The following is a 25,395-nucleotide window of genomic DNA, read 5'->3' as shown; positions in this document are numbered from 1 at the left end:
AGCGTAGCACCCGGCCTCCAGCTGCTGCTGCTCAGAGGAGAGCTGTATGTAGCTCTCCCATAGCTCCTATGTCATAATTGCTAGCTCCTTGTAGATGCCTTGGATATCTCAGGGCAGCTCAAGTGCCACTTGGTGCCTCTGTTAAGCAGCAAGTTGAAAAAAAAAATAGTTTTAGTTAGAAAATATAGCATTTCTGGATTAGCTTTGCAGATCTTGTGTGTTAAGAATGCAAAGTAAATTTCTGTGATGATGAGATCCCAGAGCAGATTCTTAATGTAGGTGTTACACTAACATAACTTAATTTTGAGAAATGCAAAATAGATTTCTTTGTCTGAATTGTGCTATTTGTCTGTTTTGATGTTCTCAGTCATGTGAGAGTTTATTTGCCACCGCTTGAGTCAGGCACACCAACCACTTACTGCTCTAGAGCTTTGGAATTCCAAACTCCGTTAATATTTAATGAAGTGTTCCGAATCCCTGTGCATTCAAGTGTTTTGAAATTAAAATCACTGCAGCTGTATATCTGTTCAGTTGATCATCAGCAACAAGAAGAACTATTGGTAAGTGGTTCTTTTTCTTAAAAGCCATTGATACGGGAAACTAAAGTTACTTGAGGAATAATTTTTAAGATTATAAAGAGAAAGTGAAGTCTTTGTTTTTCCGTAAGAATTTCTGATAGAGTTGCATGTTAATGTGTCCATTTGTGTACATATGTAAGTATAGTTCTGTGAATAAAAAGGTGGGATTTTTAAAAAGTTGAAATATGTGTATTTTGGGGTTACATGAAGTCTTACTAAATTAGCAGAGGTTGAGAACTGGAGAGTTTTAAGCCATGTTGAAAGTAATCTGTTCTACTGTTTATTGTTACATTGCAGAGGCATGTTGAAAATTGATGTAAGGTTTACATTCATTGCTATGGGATTTAGTAGATAAGGAGTTAATTTTTTATTTATTTAATGCATTTCTTAGAAGTGTCTGTTTTGTGGAAAGTTGAAAATCTGCTGTTGCTAAATTTTGGTGCAAGAAGGAATGCACTGTGTAAAAAATTAAACTTCTCCTAAAAGACTTAATCTGACAGCTTTTAGACTACAGTGTGTTCAAGACTTCCATTTCTGCATGTAATGCCTGTGTGTGTCCTGGCTGTTTTGAAGTGAGTTGTCATTGCAGCGAGGGGTTTGAATGGGTTAGAGAAAAGAAGTTTTAAGCCTGTCAAAGAAGTTAAGTGGTACAGGCATCTCACTGGCATGCTGGGCTTTAGGTAAGAGGTGTTTATTTGAGCAAATCTAGTCAAGAGTGCATGTTTAATAGTCCACCTTTAAAACTAAGTAGCATCTTACATAAATAGAGGTCCTAACACTGACAGAAGTGGACCCAAGGTCTTGTCTGTAGTAGAACGTTTTGTAGTTTTTGCACTACAACATAATGAAAGAGAAAGCATCTCAAGAACAGGCTGGATATATTGGTGTAAAATGCTTTATACTGGTATAGCCTGTTCCTATGGCAAGCTAAATAGCTATTTAAGTGTAAGGTATCTTGGTACTGGCACAGGTACATCTAAGTTTAGGGTGCTTTTATTCTAACTGCTGTTACTGAATTGCCAAAAAAAAGATAGGTCTTCATGTTATATTGGTAGGGATTTTTTCTTTTTCATAGTCTTAGTGTAGTTTTGTCAGAAATATCTTTGTTAACAGTAGCTAGTAATATACTTTAAGGTAAGTTAGCAATGCTACTCAAAAGGAGAGAAACAATGTCACAATTTCTTAAGGTAGATGCATTGAAGTATCTGTTTAAACATTATGATTATTACTCTCTTTAGCAAATTGAGCATTTTCTCAAACTGAGAAAACATTTGGGCTACCCAGAGAGGTGGTGGATTCACCATCCCTGGAGATTTTTAAACGCAGATTGGACGTGGCACTGAGTGCCATGATCTAGTAAATGGACTGGATTTGGACCAAGGGTTGGACTCGATGATCTCGAAGGTCTTTTCCAACCCAATCAATTCTATGATTCTATGATTTCCTATCTCTCTTTGGAACTGCTGTGATGGTCTCTGTCAACAAGGCCTTTGTCTTTCAAGGTCTCTTCCACTGAGATTACCGTTTATCCCATCTATTTAGTAATGCATAAAGTTCTCAAATTCTTGATGACTGCTTTCTTTTCAATTAGATTATGCCAGTGTAATGTTTTCCTAAATGCAGAAGCCAGGCTGGAGTTTATCTTAAGTTATACAAGTATTTGAACATAACAGAGAGTTAAAAAAAATAAATTCTGTCAAATAGTTCTAAACTTCACTTATAAAGAAATAAATATATTAAACTTGTGGGATGGTCTTTCCATTCCCTCAGCCTTTTACTCATATGCACTGCATGGCTTTGAAAGACCTTTTTCTGGGTTAAATTGGCTTATTTCTTCCCCGGTGACCTCATCAATGTTGAGATAAGGGAATTGTTATTTTCCATGATTAGCATATGTAGTTCATGACAAAACATCAAAGAAATGTGAATGCCTTTCTTACAATCACACAGCATTGCTGTTTCACTCTGAGTTTCTGATCTTTTACAGCCCTGAACAACTGATTATTCCCCATGTCTTAATTTATTTGAACTCTTCTTGAGTGAGACTTGTTTTGCATTTTGTGTTTTTATTTCAGAATGTTTGTCCCATTTTTTAGTACTATTTTAAATTCTGATCCTTTTTTCATAAAGAGACACGCCTATCTGATGTCACAGAGAGATTCATAAATACTTCTACTCTCCTGCCATCCAAGTTGTTAACAAATGTGTCAGAGCAGGCACATGACAGACCTCTAGCAGACCCACCTTGGTTTCTTCATCCTTTCCTTCTTCATCCAAATCTTGAGGCAGAGGTGAAATATTAATTAATCCTTTCAGTACTGATAAGTATCAGTCGGATTTGATGGTGATTTTCTACTCAATTAGTGATTCACTTTGTAGTGACAGCTTCTTTGGCAGGTTTGCTTAGCTGCTTAATAAATGCACTGTGTAGGGCAGTATCAGATGTCTTAAGCATATGTTTTCTGCAATATTGATAGCAGGAAGACTTTTACTCTCTACTTCTAAAACCATGCTCAGAATGTCTTAAACATTTTCCAACTCTGATATAAAAATATCAGTATTTGGTACACATTTCTTTTATACGCTGCATCAGAGGAAATAGATAATTAGAAGACATCTCTATTTTATGTAGAAAAAAGAAAAGTCATCTCTCTAGCCACTGAGATGAAATTACTTCCTCAGTAACATGCTGTATCCCGGTATCACATTATTTTGTTAGTCTCAAAACCTTTTCTCCATTGTCCTTTATGCACCTGTTTAAACAGAGCCCCAGGGAACATTTGTCTTGGAAAAACAATACAATGTTTTTTTTAATTATTGTTTTCTAATTAACTGTTTCTTTACCTGCTTAAAGTTGAATGCAGTTTCTGTGTACAATTCCTACTGCCTTTACTATTAGAATCATTGTATCCAGCTGGTTTATGAGAGATGAAAACCATCTTACAGGACTTTACAGTGATATAAATGAAAATATTCTTAGCATGTGGTCCACTAGCATGGAAATGAACAGGTTGTAGAGATAGCCAGATAAAGCCAAAAGCAGTACTCAAAGGCTAACTGATATAAAGTCATTGGTAGGTCCAACTACTGAACTGATTAAAAAAATAATAAATAAAATAGGCATAGATTTGCTTACAGCTGTTCTTAATTTAGGTGAACACCACTGAGAATTTCTTACATGTACACTCTCTGATGGAGTAGGGCTACTTCAAAGTTTGAAACACTTTTAGTGGGAAACCTCCATTAAACCTCTTTTCACGTGAATCTGGGAGATGTAAGGATGGCCTGCAAAGAGGAAAAATAGCTTTGTGGCCCATTTGACAATCTTATGATATAAATAGGCAGGAAAAGAATTAGTTTACACAACATTTTTTTTCCATTTAAAAGATGCCTTTGAGGACCAGAGAACAGAAGGGTATCAGAATATAGTTCTCTCCAAAACCCCACAAATTAAAGTAACATTGTTAAAGTTATAATAATTTAAGCAAATGTAGAAATCAAGTATGTAATTGAGAGGGTTTTAAAAATAAAATATTAATAGCTGTCAGGTTTCAAGCATATCTACATCAGTCATACAATTTTAATTTTTCAACTTTAAAAATTTAATATCTACTCCAATCCTTCCTGGTAGTAATAGTAAGCAAGAGACAAGAAATTCAGAATCTTAGACATCGTAACACAATGGAGCAAAACTGTCTCTTTTAAAGAGAGACAGTATTTGGTGAAGTGGGGCTTTTACATTGTAAGTAAAACACACTTGAAAGAAGGTGTCTATTCTGCAGAGAATGTTTATCTTATTGTGGTCAATGCTTTTTGTTTTTCATAGGGCATTGCTCAGATAAACCTGACGGATGCAGAGAGTTCTGGTGAGATGCAGCTTCACTGGTATACTGTTCAGATCTTCACTGGTTCAGAGCCCCAGAGAGCAAAGACCAAAAACCAGTGTGAAGACAGCATTCCTCAGTCTTCTGGAAATGTAACTACAGTTAAAACAGTATGGCTCTATAAGAGTGATTTGTTTATTTATTTGTCAAATAAGACCTTCAGTGTGGTTGTTTGTGGTCTTCTCTCAGGTGCAGGTTTTTGAGGTGTTTAATTTAACTCTTATGGTTAGAGCTGGATTTCAGAAGAATAATTAAAAACTAGATCATGTCCAGATGGGTGCTTGAGATAGTACCCTATGTATGTTTGTATGGACATTTCCAGTCCAACTGTTAAAAATTTCTGCCTCTACACTTGAAGAGCTTGTCAAAAAGGTTGTGCAGTTTCCATCCTTGGAGATTTTTCAGCCCTTGACTGGGTTCTGGACAACCTGAGGTGGCTATGATGCCTTGCCTGCTTTGCACAGGACATCAGACTAGGTGACCTTCAGAGGTCTCTTCTGACTATCTTGCTGGATGATGTTCCACAGTGAGAGAAAGTCTGCCCAGTTTCTGTGACAAGTTGAACACCACGTACTTTTTGATCATTAAGATTCAGGGCAGATTTTTTTTTTTGTTTGTGGTTTGGTTTGGGTTATTTGTTGTTGTGGTTTTTGGTTGTGTTTTTATTTGGTTTTGTTTAGGTTTTTTTGTTGTTTTTTTTTTTTCTGAAGGAACAGTGGCTTTGTTTTTATTCTGTTTTCTCTAAATAATATGCATTAAATATATTTCTTTTTTTGAACAGTTTTATTTGAAGTCTAATTTACCTTTCAGGATGCAGTGACAGCCCTATTAGCTAGGACCACTGCCCAGCTAGAAGCAGTTGAAAGAGAGCTGGCAGAAGAGAGAGTGAAGCTGGAGTATACAGAGGAAGAAATCTTGGAGATGGAAAGAAAGGAAGATCAGGCAGAAGCCATATCAGAAAGGTAAAAATGGTTGCTTTAATGCCTCGTGAAACAGTTAATAATTAATACCTCATCAAAGATATTTAAACTATGGGTATAGTTTGAAATAGAGAAGGAGTACAGTAGGTCCTTATTCTGAGATCTGCTCCCTGTTAGTGCTGCAAGTATAAAATTCTGGTCTGTCATGATGTGCAAACAGGAGAAAACCTTACTCGAATAGCTGGTTGAGTTTAGAGGACTTGGAATTTGGGGAGTGGGAAAACATTTTATCATACAGAAACTTTGCTAGGGAAGCAACTGTAATGGGTTTGTAATAGCCCTGTACTAATAAATAAAATTTTGTGGAGACATGGGAAAATATTAGGGTTGTGATTTCATCCCTAATAATACTCCTAGTTTGTTACATGAGTGGTGGTGTTCTTTTTGTTATGTTTTTTTTTAGTATTGTTAAAAAGACCAGAACATGTGCTTAAAGAAAATTAGGGAAGGTGAATTTTTTTGCTATGAAATGTATTTACTTCTCTGTACCTGCAGAAATGCAAACAGGCTGTGTTCTACCTATGAAAATTCTGTATTTTTATTGGAGAAGTAATACTTTTAATTGATAAACTGACTTGGATAATGAAATACATAAACGTGATGCATAATTGCATGAGTTTTTTTAATACCTGCAAAATTATTGTGATGTTCTGACTTTAGGAGTTGGCAAGCAGAATCTGTTGACAGTGGATGCAGTAATTGCACCCAGACTAGTCCTCCTTATCCAGAGCCATTTTGTGGGGATTCATTAGCTGGACACATGTTTGCGGCTCAAGCAGGCCAGTACAGTTCTGGAAAAATGCAGCCTCCACCACTAAAGGTAATGAGAGAAGACACTGCAGCACAGAAACTGCCAAATGCCTCACCCACACACTGTGTGTTACCTCTGCTCCTAGAGTTTGAGTCTGAATTGATCAGGAGAGAAAAGAATCAGAAATTACCTTAACAACCCTGTATCAGCACTGCCTTCATTACAGCAGTGTTGCTATTGAGTTGTTAGCACTGCCCCTTTAGGGCTGGGTTTTTTTGTTTGCTTGCTAGTTATTTCTAAATAGAATTTGGTTTTTATATGAAGAGGCAAACTATTTTTACTGTGGCCTTTACATAATCTGTAAATATGCACCTGTATCAATTTCTGTGTTTACCTGAAATTGTAACAGAAAAGATCATGATCAGCTTCCAGTGCTCTTAGAAATAAGAATTTTGAAGGAATTGTGAAGAAGGAAGTGTAATGTTTTAAGACTTGCATTACTGTTTCAGTGTTACAATAATATGGAATAATTGTATTGAAACTGATGTATTTAAAATCTTTTTTATTCAAGATATGAGACACTAAAAATAATCCTGAACAAGCTGAAATCAGCACATTTTCATTGAAGTAGAGGAACATAAGCCATTTGTGCTGACTTTTAGGGAAGATCATACCTCCTTTTGAGGAGAGAGTTAACTAAAAGTTTGGAAACTTTGCTAGATAGCCCATGTTTTCTGTCTTTCTGAATATTTTAGTGTTCTTGTATAATTGTTTGAACAGTCTTTCAGTACATTTTTTTCCCTTCCTTCTCTTCATTTAACTTCTTCTAGTTTTAAGGTGGCTATTTGCTTCAGTCACTGTTATTGAAAAGTGACTCAGTTTTCTTCTGTTGAGGCTGGAGATCAGGTGGTAGCTTGGTTAATGCCTATTTGCCAGTCCTGAATGCAGTCCTTGTGCTCTGCAGCTGTGATTCACGTTATAACTGCATCTCATAATTGTTACTGTTGCAGTAAAGGCTTCTGAAAGGTAATCTTAAAATTTTGAATGACCTCGTTTTAAAACTTTTTAAAAAATGAGGTAATTCATGCTCTGTTCTCAGTGCTCATTCAGATTTGAATCTGGCTAGCAGAGCAAATTGTTTACTTTTGATACTGTTGAAATGCCTGATTGTTTTGGCTACAAGAGAAAAAATAAAAAAAATTTCCTTCATTGAAATTTAGGTGGATAAGGAAACTAACACTGAGGATCTGTTTCCTGAAGAAGTTGCTATTATTCCAAAAGAGAGAACCAGCCGCAGGCCACGGGGTTCTGCTTTTGTTCGAAGCAGCACCATTGTTCGTTCCCAGACCTTCTCCCCTGGAGCACGAAGTCAATATGTTTGCAGAGTGAGTAAGGCTTAAAAAGAAGGAGGGGGGGAGGGGCCTCCATGCAAATATATGTTTTTGATAATTGCATTTTAAGGCTGCGTTGCATTTATAAGAAACTTATGCTACTTTTTAGTAGTAATGAATAATCTTTCATTGAATTTAAACATAGCAGTGGGGAAGAGTTTCCCTGACTCTTTTTAAGAATTTAAACCTGGATGGATTTAATTTGCAATTTAAGAATCTATGATAAATTAGATATTAAACTCTATCCCTTTGCAATCTCAGATGTTAGGCTAGGGTGATTGGCTTTACAGAGGTTCAGTGCTGTCTGATGAGGCATATAAACAGTTAGCTTAGAAGCCATGTTTAACTTTCACGTCTATAAAAATTTGGAAAAGGGCACTGAATGTTTAATCTTATGGTTATTGCATAAATATTCTTATGACTCTATTGCTGTCATGAGTATCAGTCATAGGATGCCTGTTACAGCAGTGGAACGTAGGATTCCTGGGTGCACTAGGGCAAGTAATTGAAGATCAACTCACATTAGTTGATTGTTGTGTTCAGTGGTGAAAGGCTTATAAGCAGTTGGCTGTGGTTTTGTAGATTGATATGTGGGTATTGGTTTTGCAACATTGATGGAATACACATAGCTTTGATCATACTCTTTCATAAGTTTCTGAGAGCTTGAGTTTGAAAATGCAGTAATGATTTTTAAATTTTGTGCTTTGTCCTAAACCAAGGAAATTCTGTTTTTTGTTCTTTCTTACATTGTGCACAGTGCACACAAACTCTCAAATTTTTCAATTTGATTTCTGAATTACGTATCTGTCTGTAATATAGAAAATGTGAGTAAAAGACCCTTGCACACCAGATAACAGATAGCACCAAAAGGAAAAGATCATTGAACACCATCACTTAACCTGCATTTACTTAAAATCAGATGGGAGGTAAAAGTGGGAGACTGTATTTTTTGTGTCCATGACAGTAAATGCTTTAGGATTAAATATTATTGCTTCTAAATCCCCCCTCCACGTTTTTTTAGGTTCTTTTGTCTTGGATATAGTAGAATGGTTGGTGGAGCTTACCTGTATAACACTGATGATTTCAAGTTTTCTTGAATTATTGTAACTATACCATATAAGCACTATTATATATACATTTTTATAAATAACTAAAACTGAAAAAAAATCAGTTGCTTAAAACAAGACAGTTTCAGTGTATTTAAAAAAATAAGTCTCAAAACCAAAAAAAGAAAAAGTAATACAGATTTCTTAATGAAGATGACCTTGTAAGCAACTTATTTTCACTGTCTTTTCTCCTCAGCTGTATCGCAGTGACAGTGACAGTTCAACCCTGCCAAGGAAGTCCCCTTTTGTCCGGAATACGTTGGAGAGGCGCACTCTACGGTATAAGCAGGTAATATACCTAGGAAACGGATTTTTACTTTTCACTAGGTTACTAGAACACTGGTACTTACTACACTTAAGCTTTAGATGTCTGCAGGTGCATTCTGGTCCTTTTAGGAAGTGTAGAAAGCTTCTGCAATGTAATGGGAGGGGTGGGGCATGTTTTTTGTTTGTTTTGGGCTTTTTAAGCTAAAGGGTAGACCTGGAGAAGTTAAATACAGTTGTGAACAATTATTAAGGAGGGAAAAAAGTGTGGCAGACAAAAGTCAGTTTAATGGGTACTGAATTTGTATTGATTTAGATGTAAAGTTTGATAAATCTTTACAATCTAGTTTATGATGCAGGGTGCAGGCCCAGAGAAGTGTATGTGAATATGGCAGTAAAACATTCATCTCCCCTCCCGTGCAGCCTAACAAATTTGAGACCCAAATATTCAGGAATTAATAGGTTAAGCTCTTCTTTTACCCCTGTGCCACTCGTCATGCTGTGGAACAAGTGGGCAGAGAAAGGCAGGAATCTTGCTCAGTACAGTATTTTCTGATGTCATGAGGTCATTATGACTTTTTCATATTACATCCCTTTTATTATCATCATAACATGGAATTTTAGTCCATAAACTTCAATTAGTTAAATATTTATAAGTCAAAAGGAAACTGTAAAAGGAGGTAGTAGAAAAATTCAAAAGTAGACTGTCAAAGGAGGTAGTAGAAAGCATTAATTGAAAAAGTTTATGTATGATACAGAAAACCCCTACAGCTAACTAGCCTTTCACTGGGGGATATAAATAATCTCCAAAACTTCATATGAAAAAGACTTTGTGTGTGAAATAAGTATAGAAAATGTATGGTCTATATAGCTAAAGTAAGACCAGTAAACCATATTCAGAGTAATAAATTGTGCATTTTATTTGAATCCTAATAACTCAGCAGTCCTGCAGATCATCTTTGGCTGAGCTTATGGCAAGGACATCCTTAGACCTGGAGCTGGATCTCCAGGCATCCAGAACTAGACAGAGACAGCTGAATGAGGAGATATGTGTTTTAAGAGAGTTGAGACAGCGTCTGGAAGATGCCCAGCTCAGAGGGCAGACAGATCTACCCCACTGGGTCCTTCGGGATGAGCGATTCCGAAACTTGTTGAAGGAAGCAGAAAGGCAGGTATGGTACCATGATATAAACACTCAATGTGTTCAGAAATTTCTGATTACAAAATGTCTTGATTGTGACAAGATGTCTATAGAGCTGTTTTTTACAGAAACAGTGAGTTTCTTCCCTTGAAGTTTGCACAATAAAAACTATTGCATTGATTGTTACCAAACTCTATTTATTTGAGGACAGGTTTTTAGAGAATGGCACGATTTGCCAGTGGCACTTTTGGTTTTGTTTTGGGTTTTATTTATTTATTGTTGTTGTTCATTTGTTTTGGTTTAGGTATTTGTTATTGGAACTTTAATAATTGTCTTTCTTTTGATCTTTGGAAGAAATTTTGCTTATTTGATTTTTTTTACAAGTATTTGGAATGTCCCTAAGTATGTGATTTTTTTTTTTTCCTGTTCTTGGAGAAAGAAGTTGTAGACAAAGGTGGGAAAACTGCACAACAAATAAGATTGTCATTGGATTATCTGAGACAAAGACTAAATTTATCGTAAGATCTTGTTTGACAGTTCTGTGTGCAGTAAATTTTGTTTAATACATATCTGTCTGGAGAGCATTAAGAAATGAAGCACCTCAGTCTTTTGCATTTATAATTCTTAGATGATCTGCAATGTACTTGCATGGTTTCACTGTGGTGAGTGGGAAAAAAATCCATTATTTTAATGTGGGTATTCTTGTGTTTTATATATTTACATGTCCATTTTAAGCATTATGTTTCTTGTTTTCAGACCAGACAGACCAAATTTGAACATCACCAAGAGCAAGCAGCTGAAAAAATGCTAAAGAAAGCATCAAAAGAAATATACCAGTTGCGTGGGCAAAATCAGAAGGAGCCTATTCAGGTGCAGACTTTTAGGTAAGTGATAATGCATACTGAAATAGCATAGGAACAGTTAATTAGAGACATTAAAGCTTTCTGAAACATTTAGCTTAAATTCTGTGTGTCTTGTGATAGCCAGTCTTGTATCTGGATTTGCACAGAAGTTCCTTTTGAATTCTTTGTACTGCAAAGAGCCAAAGCTAAGGTAAAATTGCAGTGTTACAATTCTAATACACATAAAATTAAAAAATTTAAAAAAGCTTCAAATGTAAACAAAGCTTAGATGATTCTTCCAACTTAGTCTAGTCGCTATTAAGTTCAAATGATTTGTCAGTTCTTCAATACAAGCCTATGCACATAGTCTGTTTAATGTAATGCATATATGTCATTAGTAACACACTTTCCCTAAAAATTACCCAGTAATATTCCAGCTTTATCTCAAGAAGCCTTTTCTTTGGACTCTGTTTTCAGTGTTGCAATTTTTTTTGTTCTCCCTTCTTTTTGTAGACATTATTGCAAAATGTACAAGGGTGTATTTTGCTTGGCAGGACTTGTCCTGCGAAGCCTTTTTACAGCCAGCTATGACTGGTGTTCAGTGAGTTGTATAAAGCTTCCACCTAGATTTTAAAAAAATAGTGATTGTGTTCGACAGAATGCTGTCAAAAGTATATGGTGAGGTTTAGTATTTAAGTTTGCTGTACTCAAATAAACCACCAGTTCAGTACATAAGTAACAAATACTAACCACTAACCAGAGTAAAGAAATCATGTTCTTGCGAGGAGGAGGGGAAACGTAGTTTGATTTATTTCCTTTTTCTCTTGTTTTGATCACAGAGAGAAGATAGCTTTTTTTACAAGACCAAGGATTAACATACCTCCTCTGCCAGCTGATGATGTATGACCTGTTGCATTGTAAACATGAAGTATTTATCGCTTTTATTTTAATGAAGTTCCTAGATTAGCCAAGTTTCTTTAAAAAAAAAATTGTGCAAAAGCTAATATACACGTTTTGTAAAAAATAAAAAAAAGTAAAAAAAATTAAACATAAACAAAAACATATATATAAATATATATACATATATATTTTATAATAGCGACTGCAACAAGGCTTGGTTTTTCCTTGTTGTGAAACTGGCATCTCTGAAGACAACTTATTTTATAAAAGATCGACTATCCTGTTAAGAGCGTGTACAGTTTTTATGCTGTTTTATTTGACTTAAAAGGCTGGAAGACAGAAACAAAGTGAGTTCAGGCAAATTCACTGTAGTGTAATTTATTTATAGTGCCTTTTTTCCTTGAAGGAAAATACCTACTTTAAGATGTATTTTAAGACTGAAATTTTGTTCCTCAGTATTTGTCATACAGTAGAATGGAATCATTGAGCTGGTTTTGTTTCTGATACCTGAAATGAAAATACTATGTTTCTAAAATTGTCACTTTTTTCAGCTTTATTATCTGTAGCTTATTATGTACATTGTATCCTTTAGCACTGTCTGTGTTATAGCAAAATATTATCACCTGCAGTGTGTTTAACACTGATTAGAAGTGATGTTAAACATTGCAGAATTCATTTGCATGTTCTTACTGTGCACTAATAGATTGTTTTCATTTCAGTTGTGTCTAAAGTATCTTTATATTCTTAACTAGATCCTCAGTATAAACGGGGGAAGGAAAAGGGTGACAAGTCTTTGCATTTTAATAAAAAGGGAGTTAAAAGAGCAGTGTGAGTGAGCTTTATGGAAAGACTGCTAATGGAATATTACAGTAATTTCTAGAGTTTTAAAGATTCTGATCTGATTCAGGAAAGCATGTGTCTTCTGACTTGGGGAAGCAGCTGCTTTAAGTAAGGGTGCTTAAACACATGTTCATCCTAAAGGATGTGCTTTGCGGTTACTGCATGCGAGTTCTGTTGAACAGTGAAACTTTCCACGAGGAAGGTGTATAATTCTGGAAGGTACAGCTCACTTGATTGCTAGCTGAACCAGCTAAAATCTGGTTAGAAATAATTTTACTTGTGATCATTCGTTTTAATGAAAGACTGTCACCCTAAATTCCCGAGAATGCCAGTTTTGTGTCCTTGCATCCTGCAAGTATGTAAAAATACTTCTTTACTAAGCTACTATAATAGAGTTTCTCATATTTTTCTAATTTTACATTACCTACAAAGAGAGGTGCCCAACACAAGACTGATTTTGCAAATTGCTGGAATCTCCTAGAAGGAAGATAGTGTTGTCTTTTAATTAAATATCAGATTGGTTCCAGATTTTTATATGTCAGGAAATCCAAACAACAGCCAACACCTAAACAGACCTATCAGAATATTTTCAAATATTTTGTGAGTAAATTCTCTTTATGAATTTCTGTTACCTTGTTAAAGGTCAGGAAAACCTGGAAGTGTAATTGATTTACTTATACTTATCCATGCTGAGGCAAAAAGTAATGGGAAAAAAAGATTGTAAACCTAAATCATTAATTAATGAGGTTGATTAACACAGACATTTAATCTTAAGGTAGTATTCCCTGTTTCCTAATATGGCCTATGATCATTACAGGCATCAAGTGTTGCGATCATATATATGTGAAATTAAAGTATATTTAGCATTTATCATGCTAAATCATTTATCATCCCGAAGCCTGTTTTTGCCACTAAGTTTTGGTGGGTGTATATTGGGTTTCTTGGGCACAACTAGACGTATTCAGAAACTATGCAGATAAAAACCAAATCGTGTAAGAAATTTGCAGTGTTTGTGTAAAAGTCTAGGGACAGCAAGCTTTTCAGTGCTCATTACTTGAAAAGACCAGTTAGTCAGAATTTCGCTTCTCATTTTCAGCATAGTAGCATTTATCCAAATGTATCATGCAGTGACACCAGAAGTACTTGCTGTGCCCTAAGAACAGACAACACCATGTTCCTGGGAGGCTGGTCAGGTACTGGAAGGGGTTGCCCAGAGAGGCAGAGCACTCTGTCCCATAGGGTGGATGAAGACTTGAGTGGACATAGCCCAGAGGTGCCGGGTTGCATTAGGCCTGCTTTGAGCAGGGCTTGGGGTGGGGACCTTTTTTCTACAGTAAATTCTTCTGTGACTGTATAACAAAGGAGCAATGTCTGGTGGCCTCTCTGCCAGGGGGTTCAGTTGGTGTTTTTAAATTGTGACTGCTGTGAGATGTCATCAGTGTATCTTGTGGGTCTGTGATTCTGACTGCTGTAATGAGTTCTGTCTTGATGTGGTAATGAGCTATCATATTCAGTATTCATCTCTCTTGTTTTTGTCACAGTTCTGTATGATTGTGTCATTTTTGTATTATTTGAAAGTATTTCTTCTACAAAATAAAATAATTTGCCATAAACAGAAATAGAGTCTTGTTATATATCAGAGACATTTTTTGAATGTTTTATATTTGCTATGTTCCTGGTGCTTTCATTAAAAAATTGTATTTTGAATAATACTGTCATTTAAGTGAATGTAATGAATTTTCAAATAAAAACAAGAGAAGAAATCTGAGAAACTGGAGATCCTAGAGAGGTTATACTGAAGACCTGAAAGGGATGCAGAGTGTAAGGAATGGCAGGTATGTTCTTCCAAGAGCTTATCAATCATGATAAGAGGACAACTGTATCAGCAGCTCATAGTTGAATATTCCCAGAATTCTTGGGTAGCTCCACTTAAAACACATTGAATTGCCTTTTTTCATAGCAAAGATTTGTACTTTGTAGATTTGTATTGAAAACATGTTGACATTATTAGTTCTGTAATTATGACTAATTCCAAGGTGGAAACCACTCAAAAGAATACTGGGTAACTTTTTTAGGCAGGAGTTCATTGCTGCTTTCACGAAGGAAACATTAAACCTCCATAAGTACAGAAAGGCCATTTCTCAGTTTCCCTCTGCAACCCTGAGCTGCAAGAGCACAGGCAAAATCATGGACATGTCACAGGCATGGACATGTGACCCCTGTCTCCATCCAGTATTTGCAAGGCGCAAAGGGTATGACAGAGTTTAGGTTATTTTTAAACAGTCTGCTAGAAATAGTCATTTGGAATACCAACTGTCTCTGTCTCACTGCCATCAGGATCAACAACAAAAGCTATAATGGGTATGTCACTTTGGATTTTCTGTGATGAGAATGAAGTATTATTGGTATTTCTTGCTGCAGTTCTTGTAAGCACTTAAAGGTAAGTGCAGAATAAAAAGATTTATTTTTTATTTTTTAGGAATTAGATGAACTATGTATTTTGTTTTCAGTGGATGTAAAACTGAAGTTTGAATTTTAGGGAAGAGGACCCTTCACAGCTGGTTTTGACTCTAATCTCCTATATAACTATAGAGTTGCACATCTTTGAGAGGAAGAAGCATTCACAGAGAGACTTGAGAAACTGCAGGATAGCAAAAGCAAGAACTGTCTTTTCTAAAACATCATGTGAAGTGTATTTTCTTTATTCTGATATCACACAATTGACTGAGTACCACTGGAAGAAAATACCAAGGAGTAAAGCTGATTTAGTTTTGGAATTTGTAAATGTCTGTTAAATCATTTGCTTGCACTTTGGAAAATCACCATATTCTTGAATTTAAAAGCTTTTTAGGAGCTGGTTCTGGTTTCTTCTGATTCTGAAAAATCCCTTAAAATTGAGCATACATTATCTAGGTTATAGAATTATATTTTCTATAGAAAATTAGGTATTCTGTCCCTTGTTTGCAGTTTGACCATCCAGCTAAAAATGTACTTTCAGTAGGAGACTTAATGAGTTCAGCTGTGGTAATAGACAAGGAAAAAACAGGAAATTAATTTAGGAAAGTCTGTCCAGAAAAAAAATCGGGAGATTGAGAGCTTTACGCTCTTTTGGTAAGTGCACAAAATTACTATTCTGTGTCTAGGGCACAGTGTTTCTGTTAAAGTGTGTGTCTTTGGCACAGAAGTTCCCAGGTGTAGATGTTTGACAAATGCTGCTTGCTGTTTTCCATATTTCCCTCTCATAAACCGATTAAAGAAAATTGCAGTTACATTATCAAGAAAATGATTTTCAAGTGCTCAGTGTTAAACTTCCTCCTCAGAATTCAATTGGCCTATTAGTACTGATTTTAATGGGCACAAAGAACAGACACTGGCAGGAAGCTGGGATTTCTATCACTTTTCCACTTTTCACTGACATGGTTTTGAAGGCCTGGGGCTGTTACTGATCTATGAGTGGTAGAGGACTATGATCTGCAGTGCTGTGTGTGAAGGGCATAATCAAATCTCTTCTCTGAAGGCATGCTCCTTGCTCCAGAAAGGTGTGGGAACTTCCGATGTAGCAAGCTAATTGTTCACATTTCACAATAAAATCCAGCATGTGGCTTTTGCTTTGGAAAGTTGGAAAGAGCCATGTGGCCATTCACAACAAAAAAGGTTTTGTACACCCAATATCAGCTGGCTTACTTTGCTGGCTGGGCTGCTTGCACGGCACATCCATAAATTACTGCTCAAACACACTGGGACAAAAAGGTCTTCCAGAACTGCATTCCTTCACCTTTGGAGTGAGTTGAAGTCACGTGTGGACCTTCAGTCACCCGTAGATATTTTCATGGGTCCCTGTGCAAGACCTCCCTCTACCTGGCTGTTGCATCTGCTTGGAAACACAAAGCATGAGCCTGGATACCCCTAAGGGTAAAACCAGTCTGTGCAATATTCCAATGCAGGTGAATGGCCTGGAATAGAACACACTGCACGTGTATAAACACGTACGTGGGCTTCACAAAACCAGTTACAACCTCTGTCTTGCAGAATATAATCCTAGTGACTTGTACAAAATTTGTGCAAATCAGAACTTTGTAGATTCTTATCTTGTAGAAATCAAATACATTGTTGAGTATGATAAAATTCTCGAACACCCCACTTACACCTCAAAAAAACCCCAAAACAACAAACCAACCAAAACCCACAAACCAAAAATACAGTTCTGAGATGTAATACTCTGTTAACTAAAACCTGATAGGCTAATTGTTGTGGGGAGGTTTTTTATATATTTTAGAATGTTGTAGCTTTTACATATTTGGGAAAGCTTAAGCAGACATTTTGAAAATGAAAAGTAGGCTGGCATATAGAAGAGGATCTTTCAAGCAATGACTGTTGCATTGAAGAAAAGGCAGAAGGCTGCAAGTGGAGGGATGAATGGATGGTGGGGAGAATGAAGAAGTGAAGGTGAGAGGGATGAAACCTTTGAGAGAAATTTGCAAAGTATGAATATGATACAGAAGATGGAGGGAAGTCAGTCTGGATAAGCTTGACATGGAGCGTAGGGAGAAGGAAAAATGCGAGAGATGGTGAAATTGTGGTTTGTCTCATTTCCAAGCTGCTGTGATTACATATTTCATAGAGCAGCAACCTGGGTGTTGCTGCAGAGTCAACAGGAATACTTGTTGGCTTGCACGTAGCATACTCACCATGCTTTTTCCTCGTGGAAACGTGAATGTTTTTGCTGTTGCAGAAAAAAAAAATGCACAGAACAATTAGCTCGGGCTAGGGAGGGGAAAAAAGCAGCACACGTTCTAATGGTGACTGAATAGGTAGAGCAGGGTAAAGAGGCTTGCAGCTTAATCCTGCAGGATTGCAAACTGGTCCGTCTCCCTCTGATCAGATATCCTATAGACGGAGGATGCAGTCACATGATTGTTACCGCTTCCTCCCCATGACATCACTGCTGTTGCAGCCATACCACCCCAGAAAGGATGCTATTAAAATCTTTGGGATTGGGCTAAATGATGTTGCATTGCAGGTAAGCAACATAATTCTTCGGAAAAATGATTTGCTGGTTGCTCTCGTGCTGGTGTCCTAGAGCTCCAGCTCTGTCGGGCAGAGTTTCTGCTGGAAAATAAAGCGGCACAGTTTCTCTGCGGGCAGAGCGTTTGCAGGTGCAGAGGCTGCCTGCTGGCTCTGTGCTGATCTCCCGGCTGACATCTCCAGCAGAAATGCTGCCAGATGGAGCTTTATAGCTGAAGAAGGCCCTTTGTTCCCTGTATTTTCTGATGGCTCCTTCGGGTGTCTGCAGAATTCTGTATTTACGTGAGCAGCCACCATTTAGTTGTGTAAAGAGAGAGCAGCAGTAGTGTTTTCTTCATTCCCTGCTTTTTTTTTTTTCCTGGATGCCTAAAGGAAGTTGTTGTTTTTTTACAAATAGATGTATCTAAGCTTATAAAGGAATGAGGATTAACTTGCTTGAGGGGCTAAGAAGTGTATTTGGGGAAAGAGGCTTTTCCTTTATTGTTAACTTTTGCTGATGTGGTTTCAGAGTACCTAGTCCGGCAGGTTTCCTGCATAATTTGCTGTACTGTAAGGTAGGTTTTTCCTTGTTGTCCAATAGAAACATGAGAAATCCTTTCCCAAAAGGAACACAGGAGATGACAAGCAGATTTTTACTTCTTTGCAAAATGCCAGTCACCAAATGGCTGAAAAATCCATGTTACATTGTGTTTTTGTAATTTATATTTGTGGAAGCAAAGTCCAGGGTCTGTTTTCCCGGTGTGGATGTTTAATTGTGCGCTCTGTTCAAATACCTGAATATATATCTGCGAAGGAAAAAAATGGTGATTCTTCTGTGGTTTTTTTTTCTGTATAGCTTTTTAAAAATATTTAAGGGGTTTAAAATTTTTAAACTTCTAAAAATTCATTCTAATGCAAATGTTACAATCTGAGAAACTAAGTTAATTTTTGAGCTTCTACCAGTCAGAAAAGAAAATTATAATTTTTTTTAACAATTCTGATAAATAATTCTGTGCCTTTGCCAGAGAACAGAGGATGACTCAGCCACAGCTTCACCAGGCAGAGAGTCAGGTGACTTTTCACTCCCAATCTGCAGGAAGTTTTCTTATTCTTCAAAATCCTGTTCTTTGTTCAAATAAATTTTTCCCACTATTGGAAAAATCTGAAAATTTGGCAGGCCTAGAATCTCTTTGTGCTCACCCATACATTCAGGGGGGAGATTTTTGCTCTCCCATGCTGAAGTAGGTTGTACATCCTAGTGAAAGATGAATTCTGGTTTCCAGTGATCAGATATGCAGTAGTGTCAGGATCAGAAAATAAGGCAGGGCCAGGGGGAGAAAGTAGATAATGAATTATTGAAATGAAGTAGGAAAGGACAAGGGTTGTTCCAAACAGAAATGAAAACTGAATTTCAGTTTTATATTTTCTCCAACAGAACCTCTCCTGGTTTTTCAAGATTGAGCCTCTAAAGCGATAGAAGTGCAAACCTGTTGCTGCATGGTTTGCATTGGTGCCTATGCTGGGTTTCTCCTTGATTCCCTCTGGAGCCAAGGCTGGCTCAATTCCCTCCAGCACTGGCTGTGGGTGGAGCCGTGCTCTTGCTCACCAGGCACATTTGAGGCTCGGCTCTTTGCCTATGTGAACAACACAGCAGGGCTGCCACCCTTGGGTCCTCCAAGTGTGATGGGTTTCCTCCTGCTCTAGATCATGTCTGAATGCCCTATGGAAATATGTTCCAGGCAGTGGTTCTCTTGATCTCCCGATTTGAGTCAGACATCCTTTGTGGAACAAGAGAAGGCACCAACCTTCTATGTATGCTGGGTCAACTGTAAGGACTTAAGTCCTTTCAGAATTACTTAGTATAAAAGGGTGACCCTGGAGACATCCCCAGCTGGAAGGTGCTGTCCCTGGCAGCACCAGGATGCTGTGCTGGGGCTCCAACATGTGGCTGTGAGCGCTCAACCCCTGTGCACATTGGGGCCTGCCTTGTAAAGATTGTCCCTTTCAAAGGTAGTGGTGGTGGCTTTTAAGCAGGGCCCAGAGGAGAAGAAGGAGATGGGGAGCATTTGCCCTGAGGTTGAGTCCTTCCTATCTGCCTGGAGCAACTGGGCTCTCTGGAGTGCTGTAACCTCCCAGGCTGGGAGCTGCTTCCTCATGAAGCTGTTGTTTGTTGGCCTGGAGGGGAAAGTGAGCAGGATCATGACTGTAGCCCAGTGCTAGTGCAGGGGGAAGGGAGGGCTCCTGACCTCCATCTCACCCATGGCTCAGGGCCATCTCATGTCTTAGTGGTCAGTGTTGTGTTGCAGGAACCTCTCAGGTTTGAACAGCTCTTAGCTCAGCATGGTGCACAGTCCTCCAACAGCGGCGTAGTGCCTGTAGGTACCAGTCCTTTTCCAGTTTGCTTTTGCCATCACACTGCACCTTGCTGGGTACCCAGGAGGGGGTTGTGTGTTAATTTTTCCATTTAGTGAAATGGGATCAGGTTGTAGAGTAGGTGTCTAATTCATTTTTGTGTATGTATGTGCATACATACACACCAGATGTTGGGTTTTCTCAGCTTGCTTCATCTCTAGTCCAGCAGAACCAAAAAAAAAAAACACACATGATTGTTAATGCCGAAAGAGAACTCTGGCAGGATTACGGTAGGCTGCTATTCCTAAAACACTTCTTACATTTTGCTCTTAAGCATCACCTCAAGGAAAAGGTTTCCCCATCTTGCAGAAATGGGAGCTTCCTCTCAGCGGGATGAAGTAACTTGTCTGTAGCTGTGCAGCCCATCAGCATCAAACACAGCAGTGAAAAACAGTGCCCTGCAAACACGAAAGCATTACCCTCCATCTGTGTGTCAGTGACTCACTGCCTCCACTCAAATCATGAGAAGTGACATGTTAGAACAGTTTAATGGTTTTCTAATGCAGGTTTATCAGCTTTATTTCACACTGAAGGCTTAAAAAGGTTTTTAGTGAGAGGTGTGTTTAATGCCATTGAACACCCATTTAAGGAGAGAGCTGTTTAGGAGTAACTACATACCTGGGCATTTCCCTTCTGACTGCAACTCTATTCTTTCTGAGTGTATTTGCCTTTTTTACTCTTTTTTCCGCCATAGTCTTACAGTTTTCTGAATGAAGAGGCAAAGAGCAGCACTGGAAACCCAAATCTGATGGTGCAAAGTTCAGCTGTGTGTGGCATGAGGAGGAAAACTGGGTAGCACCCATGACCCTACAGCTATGGCTTTAGAGCTCTGTGGCAGTAAAACCAGTTGGTTCAGAAGGGAAATTCCCCTCTTTTTGTGAGGCAGAGGACTTGAGGGAAACCAAAAATAGAAACCATACATGCTGCTACACTGTTAGCCTGATTTCCAGTCTGTCCTGTCTCCTGAATTTTAGTTTCTTACCCCAGATGCTGAAGGCTTTCAGAGTTTACCTAATCAAATCTTGTTTCCTTCAAGAACTAAGGATGTGGGGGGTTGATACAGCCTGCGGAGCTCATCTGCCCAAGCTGCTGGGTTGTTAGCAGAGGGGGGTCTTGTAATAGACATTTTTCAAATCAGTTTGAAAACTGCAGATGGATGTTCCAGAGTCAGCATTGCTTCCCTCCTGCTTTTTCCACAGCCCCAACATCTGCACTAACAAGTAAATTTATTGGAGGGACCTTTAAGACTCGCTGGAAAGAGAGATGTGAGTTTAACATTTTTTTAATATGTAGCCAACTTTGGCAAAAGTTCCACTTGAAGCTGGTAGGAAAGTGCTGGGATTTTTTTTTCCCTTCTCTTTCTGACATAACTCAGCAGCTGCACTAATTTTGCTCAGACTTTCCAAGAAAACTCAAATGGGGAGCAGGCACATGATATTCCATATCAGAAAGAATTGGTTTCTAAAAGGAGAGTCATCATGGGAAGGAGCAGGAAGCAGGATGCTGGGGTGAGGTTTGCCCCTCAGAGGAAGAGAATGCTTCTCAGTAGGAGAAAAGGAGTAGAGGGAATCAGGCTGTCATGGAAGGGTGGGGAAGCCCTAACAGTTGGTTATCAGCTCCTGAGGTGTACTGGTGCACTCCAAGTCCCCTCATGCCTCCCTTTGCCTGTGCTCCTGGACAGCACTGTTATCTTCTCTGTGTTCACTCTGTAAGCTTATGTCGTGGCTGAGGAGTGGCTGAAGGCTGTGATTTGTTCTGGAGGAGTCTTTTGGGCCTCAGTTTTCTACCATTTATCTCAAATGTTCCCTCCTACCTTCCCCTTCTCTCCCAGGTCCTCTCCCTTGTGATCTGGTGCCCTGTGTTTTTTGAGCTCTTCTGTGGCTTCATGATTTTTTCTGTAGAGGTTATGCAGGGTAAAGCTGCACATCAAAGATGTGACTGTGTTTAGCTTGCCCAGACTATCATAGCAGGAAACTGCCTAATATGTGGTGGTGGGGCCATACAGTAAAATGTTGCAATATTTTACAGTACTGTTTCCCATACTACAGCCTGCCTGTGCTAGTGTGGTGGGAGTCTGAGGGTTTGTAGGGCTATTTACTTGTATATGGAGGTGGTGAAATTAGTCCTTGAATTGTAGGAAAGGCATTTTAATACCCATTTTCCCCTCTGTATTTTCCCAATTTAACTATTTGTTGCTTTTTATGTGCCATATTATGCTTCCAAAAAAGTCTGTAAGTGGGTTCAGCATTTTCTGATTATTTTCAGGAGTCTGAACTAGATTTCTCTGATTCAAGATTTTAACATCTTTTTAAAACTCCATCATTAAGACACAAGGTCAATAGCTCAATTGGTTTGTTCAGTCTGAAGCTTCTAAGTTGAACAGTCTTAAATTGCCTGCAGATATTTTTTGTCCTATAGAAAATTACTCATTTAACTTTCTGGGGATTCAGCCTGCTTGCTTTGTTGAAGACATCTTCCTTGTAAAATCACCCAACAGCATCTTACTTCTTGTTTTATAACTGTTTATCTGCCTCCTATATCCTGTGCAATGTTGTGTTGATGTTTCTAGATCATCTTCTACATGGCAGGTGGTGGAAGGGGAATTACATCCACACCCCCTTGGCCTTCTTGTCTCCTGATCTTGGTCTCTGACCCCTCCCCAAAAGACATACACCCCTAATCATCTCTCTGTACTTTTCATTCGTGTCTTTCATTGTGACCCTGTTAATAATCTTGCTTTCTGCTTCCTAAACTATCAGGCCATTTTCTCTGACTAGTGGTAGTGAAGACTTGTGGCGTAACCATGCTCAGCTCTAGGAACTTTCTCCCTCAGCCTTATCCTTTTATGGCTCTTTCTGAACGCTGACTCGTCCAACCCAAACTGTTCTATGATTCTCTGATTCAGCTCACTCTGCTGGCAGCACTGACATCCTACTCAGTTCAAGCCCTGGGTGGAGAGTGCTCTGTGTCTGTCTCTGTGACTAGGTCTAAATCCCTTGAGATGGGGGATGGATGGATGCTTGCAGAGCACTCGGCTCTCGGGATGAGGTGCCTTTGCTTGACATCACATTGAGCAGTTAATGGCCATGAGACTGGGGCACCATGCTGGGGTGTTTTGAGAACTTGGTACTTGGAATAGTCAATACAAATATTAAAGGCACAGAGCGTGGCAAACCATCTGTCAGTATGAAGGCATCTTGTGATGATTGCCAGTAAAATTGCATTGTTCATTACTGAGTACTACAGAAAATAGATCCCAAGGATTTTCACAGCCCCCGTGCTCCTTCATTTGTGCAGTAGCTGCTGTCATGTCATGCCACATGAACACAGCTCATCCAACTATTCAGGTCAGTGGTGGGCTCAACTCTCATGGAGTCATGATTGACATGACCTTGAATCGCTTCAAAAGCTTTGTATCTGGAGTAGCATCTCTTCTGTTTCATCACTGTAGGTATATTGGTACTAGAGCACAGAAAAGCCCTGAGATGTGCCATATTCTCCTTTTGTGTGTTGGCTGACGCGTGACACGTTTGGAAGAGGTGGAGCAGGTGATGCTTTTGACGCCCTGAAAAAGTCACTCCAAATGTGAATTGAGGAACTTGCAACTGGCATTTATGCTTCTGCTTTCTTCTCCCAGCCTCTTGCCACGTTCACTTATTCCTTATGCTACAGCAGAATAGAGGTATGTTTTGCTGCCTGCATGCTGTCATGTTTCACATAGAACATCCCCACTGCCATCTTCAAGGAAAACAGCCTACAGACGAAAGCACACAGGTGGACATTCATCTGCTAGAAACATTTGAAGTGTTGAAGTAATTCAGTAACTGTGATCTGTTGAAAGTAACTTGAAACTTGTTGGAATTGCATTAAAAATCATACCGCCTGCCTCAGTGAATGTGTCCAATTAAAACAGAAAACAGGATGAGGAGAACATAGCATGGAACTAGCATGTCTAGGAGCAATAGGCCAGGGCCAAGACTTTTCCTTTGATGACTGTTCAGCTAGTTGTTTTCCATCAGTATACTTTTCTGCCCCTTTGAACCATGGGATGTTTTTGTCTGTTCTTGCCATGTCAAATACATTTCAGATCTGATCAGTCAGTCAGCATACTACCTAGAATGTCAGTTCACTGATAGAACTCTTCTAGCTGTGGCTTTTACATTTGCACATGCTGTAACAGTGCTCTAAAGCTGGGAGTTTGTCGGCATTTTCACTGTAAATGCAATTTATTGCTCTTGTATAAAGCTTACCTCCAAGCTGCAGTGTATCATGCAGCTGATCCTAATCACATGATGAGTTTACTCACTGTGAAACTTGCAGAAAAAACACGACCCTAATATAATAATACTACTACCTTTTGGTTCTTGAACAAAAAGTGAGTAAATGTAACAGAACAGACCTTGTGTCCATGCAGTACCTGCTGTGCTTGTTGGCATGTCCCGGTCCATCAACAGCTCCCAGTGTTCACACCCTGGCTTCTCTAGGCTGTTTGCATGAATCTGTTCTTGACTTTATCTATGTAGGAGGTTTCAGTGATTACTTAAAAATTATCTGGCTTTCTGCAGTCATAAAGCTTCACAGGCTAATCTTTGGACTTGCTCTTTTATCCCTTACTTCCAGCTGCTCTCATGCATTTGACATTTGTAGGGTAACAGTTCTTTCTTTCTGGCTTCAGAATACTGTGTGCCAGGCATGGCTAGTTGGGAGATCAGGGACTGACCATCAAGCTGATCTGGCCCAAGAATTCCAGAAGATATCTAGGGTTATGTGGTAGCCAGGAGAGCATCTATCAGGAGGCACAAGTGCCAGACTAGTACTGTGACCTCTCATGATTTGTGAATGGATCCCTGCCAGGACCTTGCTCCATCTACAGGATCATGGTAGTCTGGCATGGGTCTAAATCCAGGGAAATCTGTTAATCTGAGCCCTCTGAGTTCTAGAGGTATGTAGTTCAGTCAGATTTCTTTGTTTTCTAGTTCAGTTTCTAGGAAGAACCTGTTTGCAATTATTAAAGCAGAGTGTTGATGCAAATGTTCAGTTATAGATACACTAAACCAGTCAGTAAAAATGAGAGCTGGCTCTTAAGAGCTGAAGAGCTATTGTATTGTAGGGAATAAAATGACCGATGGAATTCAAAACTGATAAAGGCTAAGCAAAGGGGAAAATGTCCCTAAGAGATCACAGAATGATGGGCTCCAAACTGGCTGTTGTTTCTCAGGGAGTCATGGCAGGCTGCTCAGTGAAAATGTTGGATGTCTGCCCTAGGAAAAGTTGGTGGGATGCCAGAAATTATTAGAAAAAG

At 38.6% G+C, this 25,395-nt stretch overlaps 2 protein-coding genes across 7 annotated transcripts in view; both read left to right on the top strand.

The window, feature by feature from the left end:
* WWC3 (WWC family member 3) overlaps nt 1–14,293 on the top strand; it is a 98,472-nt gene extending 84,179 nt beyond the window's left edge. The window contains exons 15-23 of one of the 3 annotated variants that reach the window (XM_051794916.1): nt 368–560; nt 4,405–4,572; nt 5,273–5,424; nt 6,103–6,262; nt 7,414–7,578; nt 8,887–8,979; nt 9,896–10,126; nt 10,852–10,979; nt 11,777–14,293. In XM_051794916.1, coding sequence (XP_051650876.1) covers nt 368–560; nt 4,405–4,572; nt 5,273–5,424; nt 6,103–6,262; nt 7,414–7,578; nt 8,887–8,979; nt 9,896–10,126; nt 10,852–10,979; nt 11,777–11,843 — 1,357 coding nt within the window. In that variant the 3' untranslated portion in view covers nt 11,844–14,293. The remainder of the gene's footprint in view (nt 1–367; nt 561–4,404; nt 4,573–5,272; nt 5,425–6,102; nt 6,263–7,413; nt 7,579–8,886; nt 8,980–9,895; nt 10,127–10,851; nt 10,980–11,776) is intronic. The other 2 variants (XM_051794915.1, XM_051794914.1) reach the window with 2 other exon arrangements.
* A 217-nt stretch (nt 14,294–14,510) lies between these two features.
* CLCN4 (chloride voltage-gated channel 4) overlaps nt 14,511–25,395 on the top strand; it is a 42,762-nt gene continuing 31,877 nt past the window's right edge. The window contains exons 1-2 of one of the 4 annotated variants that reach the window (XM_051794931.1): nt 17,498–17,697; nt 23,545–23,775. In XM_051794931.1, coding sequence (XP_051650891.1) covers nt 23,757–23,775 — 19 coding nt within the window. In that variant the 5' untranslated portion in view covers nt 17,498–17,697; nt 23,545–23,756. Of the gene's footprint in view, nt 15,118–17,497; nt 17,698–23,544; nt 23,776–25,395 lie in introns of those variants that run through there. The other 3 variants (XM_051794932.1, XM_051794934.1, XM_051794933.1) reach the window with 3 other exon arrangements.

Source organism: Manacus candei, unplaced genomic scaffold (genome assembly GCF_025592945.1).
Source record: "Manacus candei isolate 608988 ecotype Guabito, Panama unplaced genomic scaffold, ASM2559294v1 h1tg000041l, whole genome shotgun sequence".
Classification (NCBI taxonomy): Eukaryota; Metazoa; Chordata; class Aves; order Passeriformes; family Pipridae; genus Manacus; species Manacus candei.
This window is presented reverse-complemented; position numbering and strand designations above follow the sequence as displayed.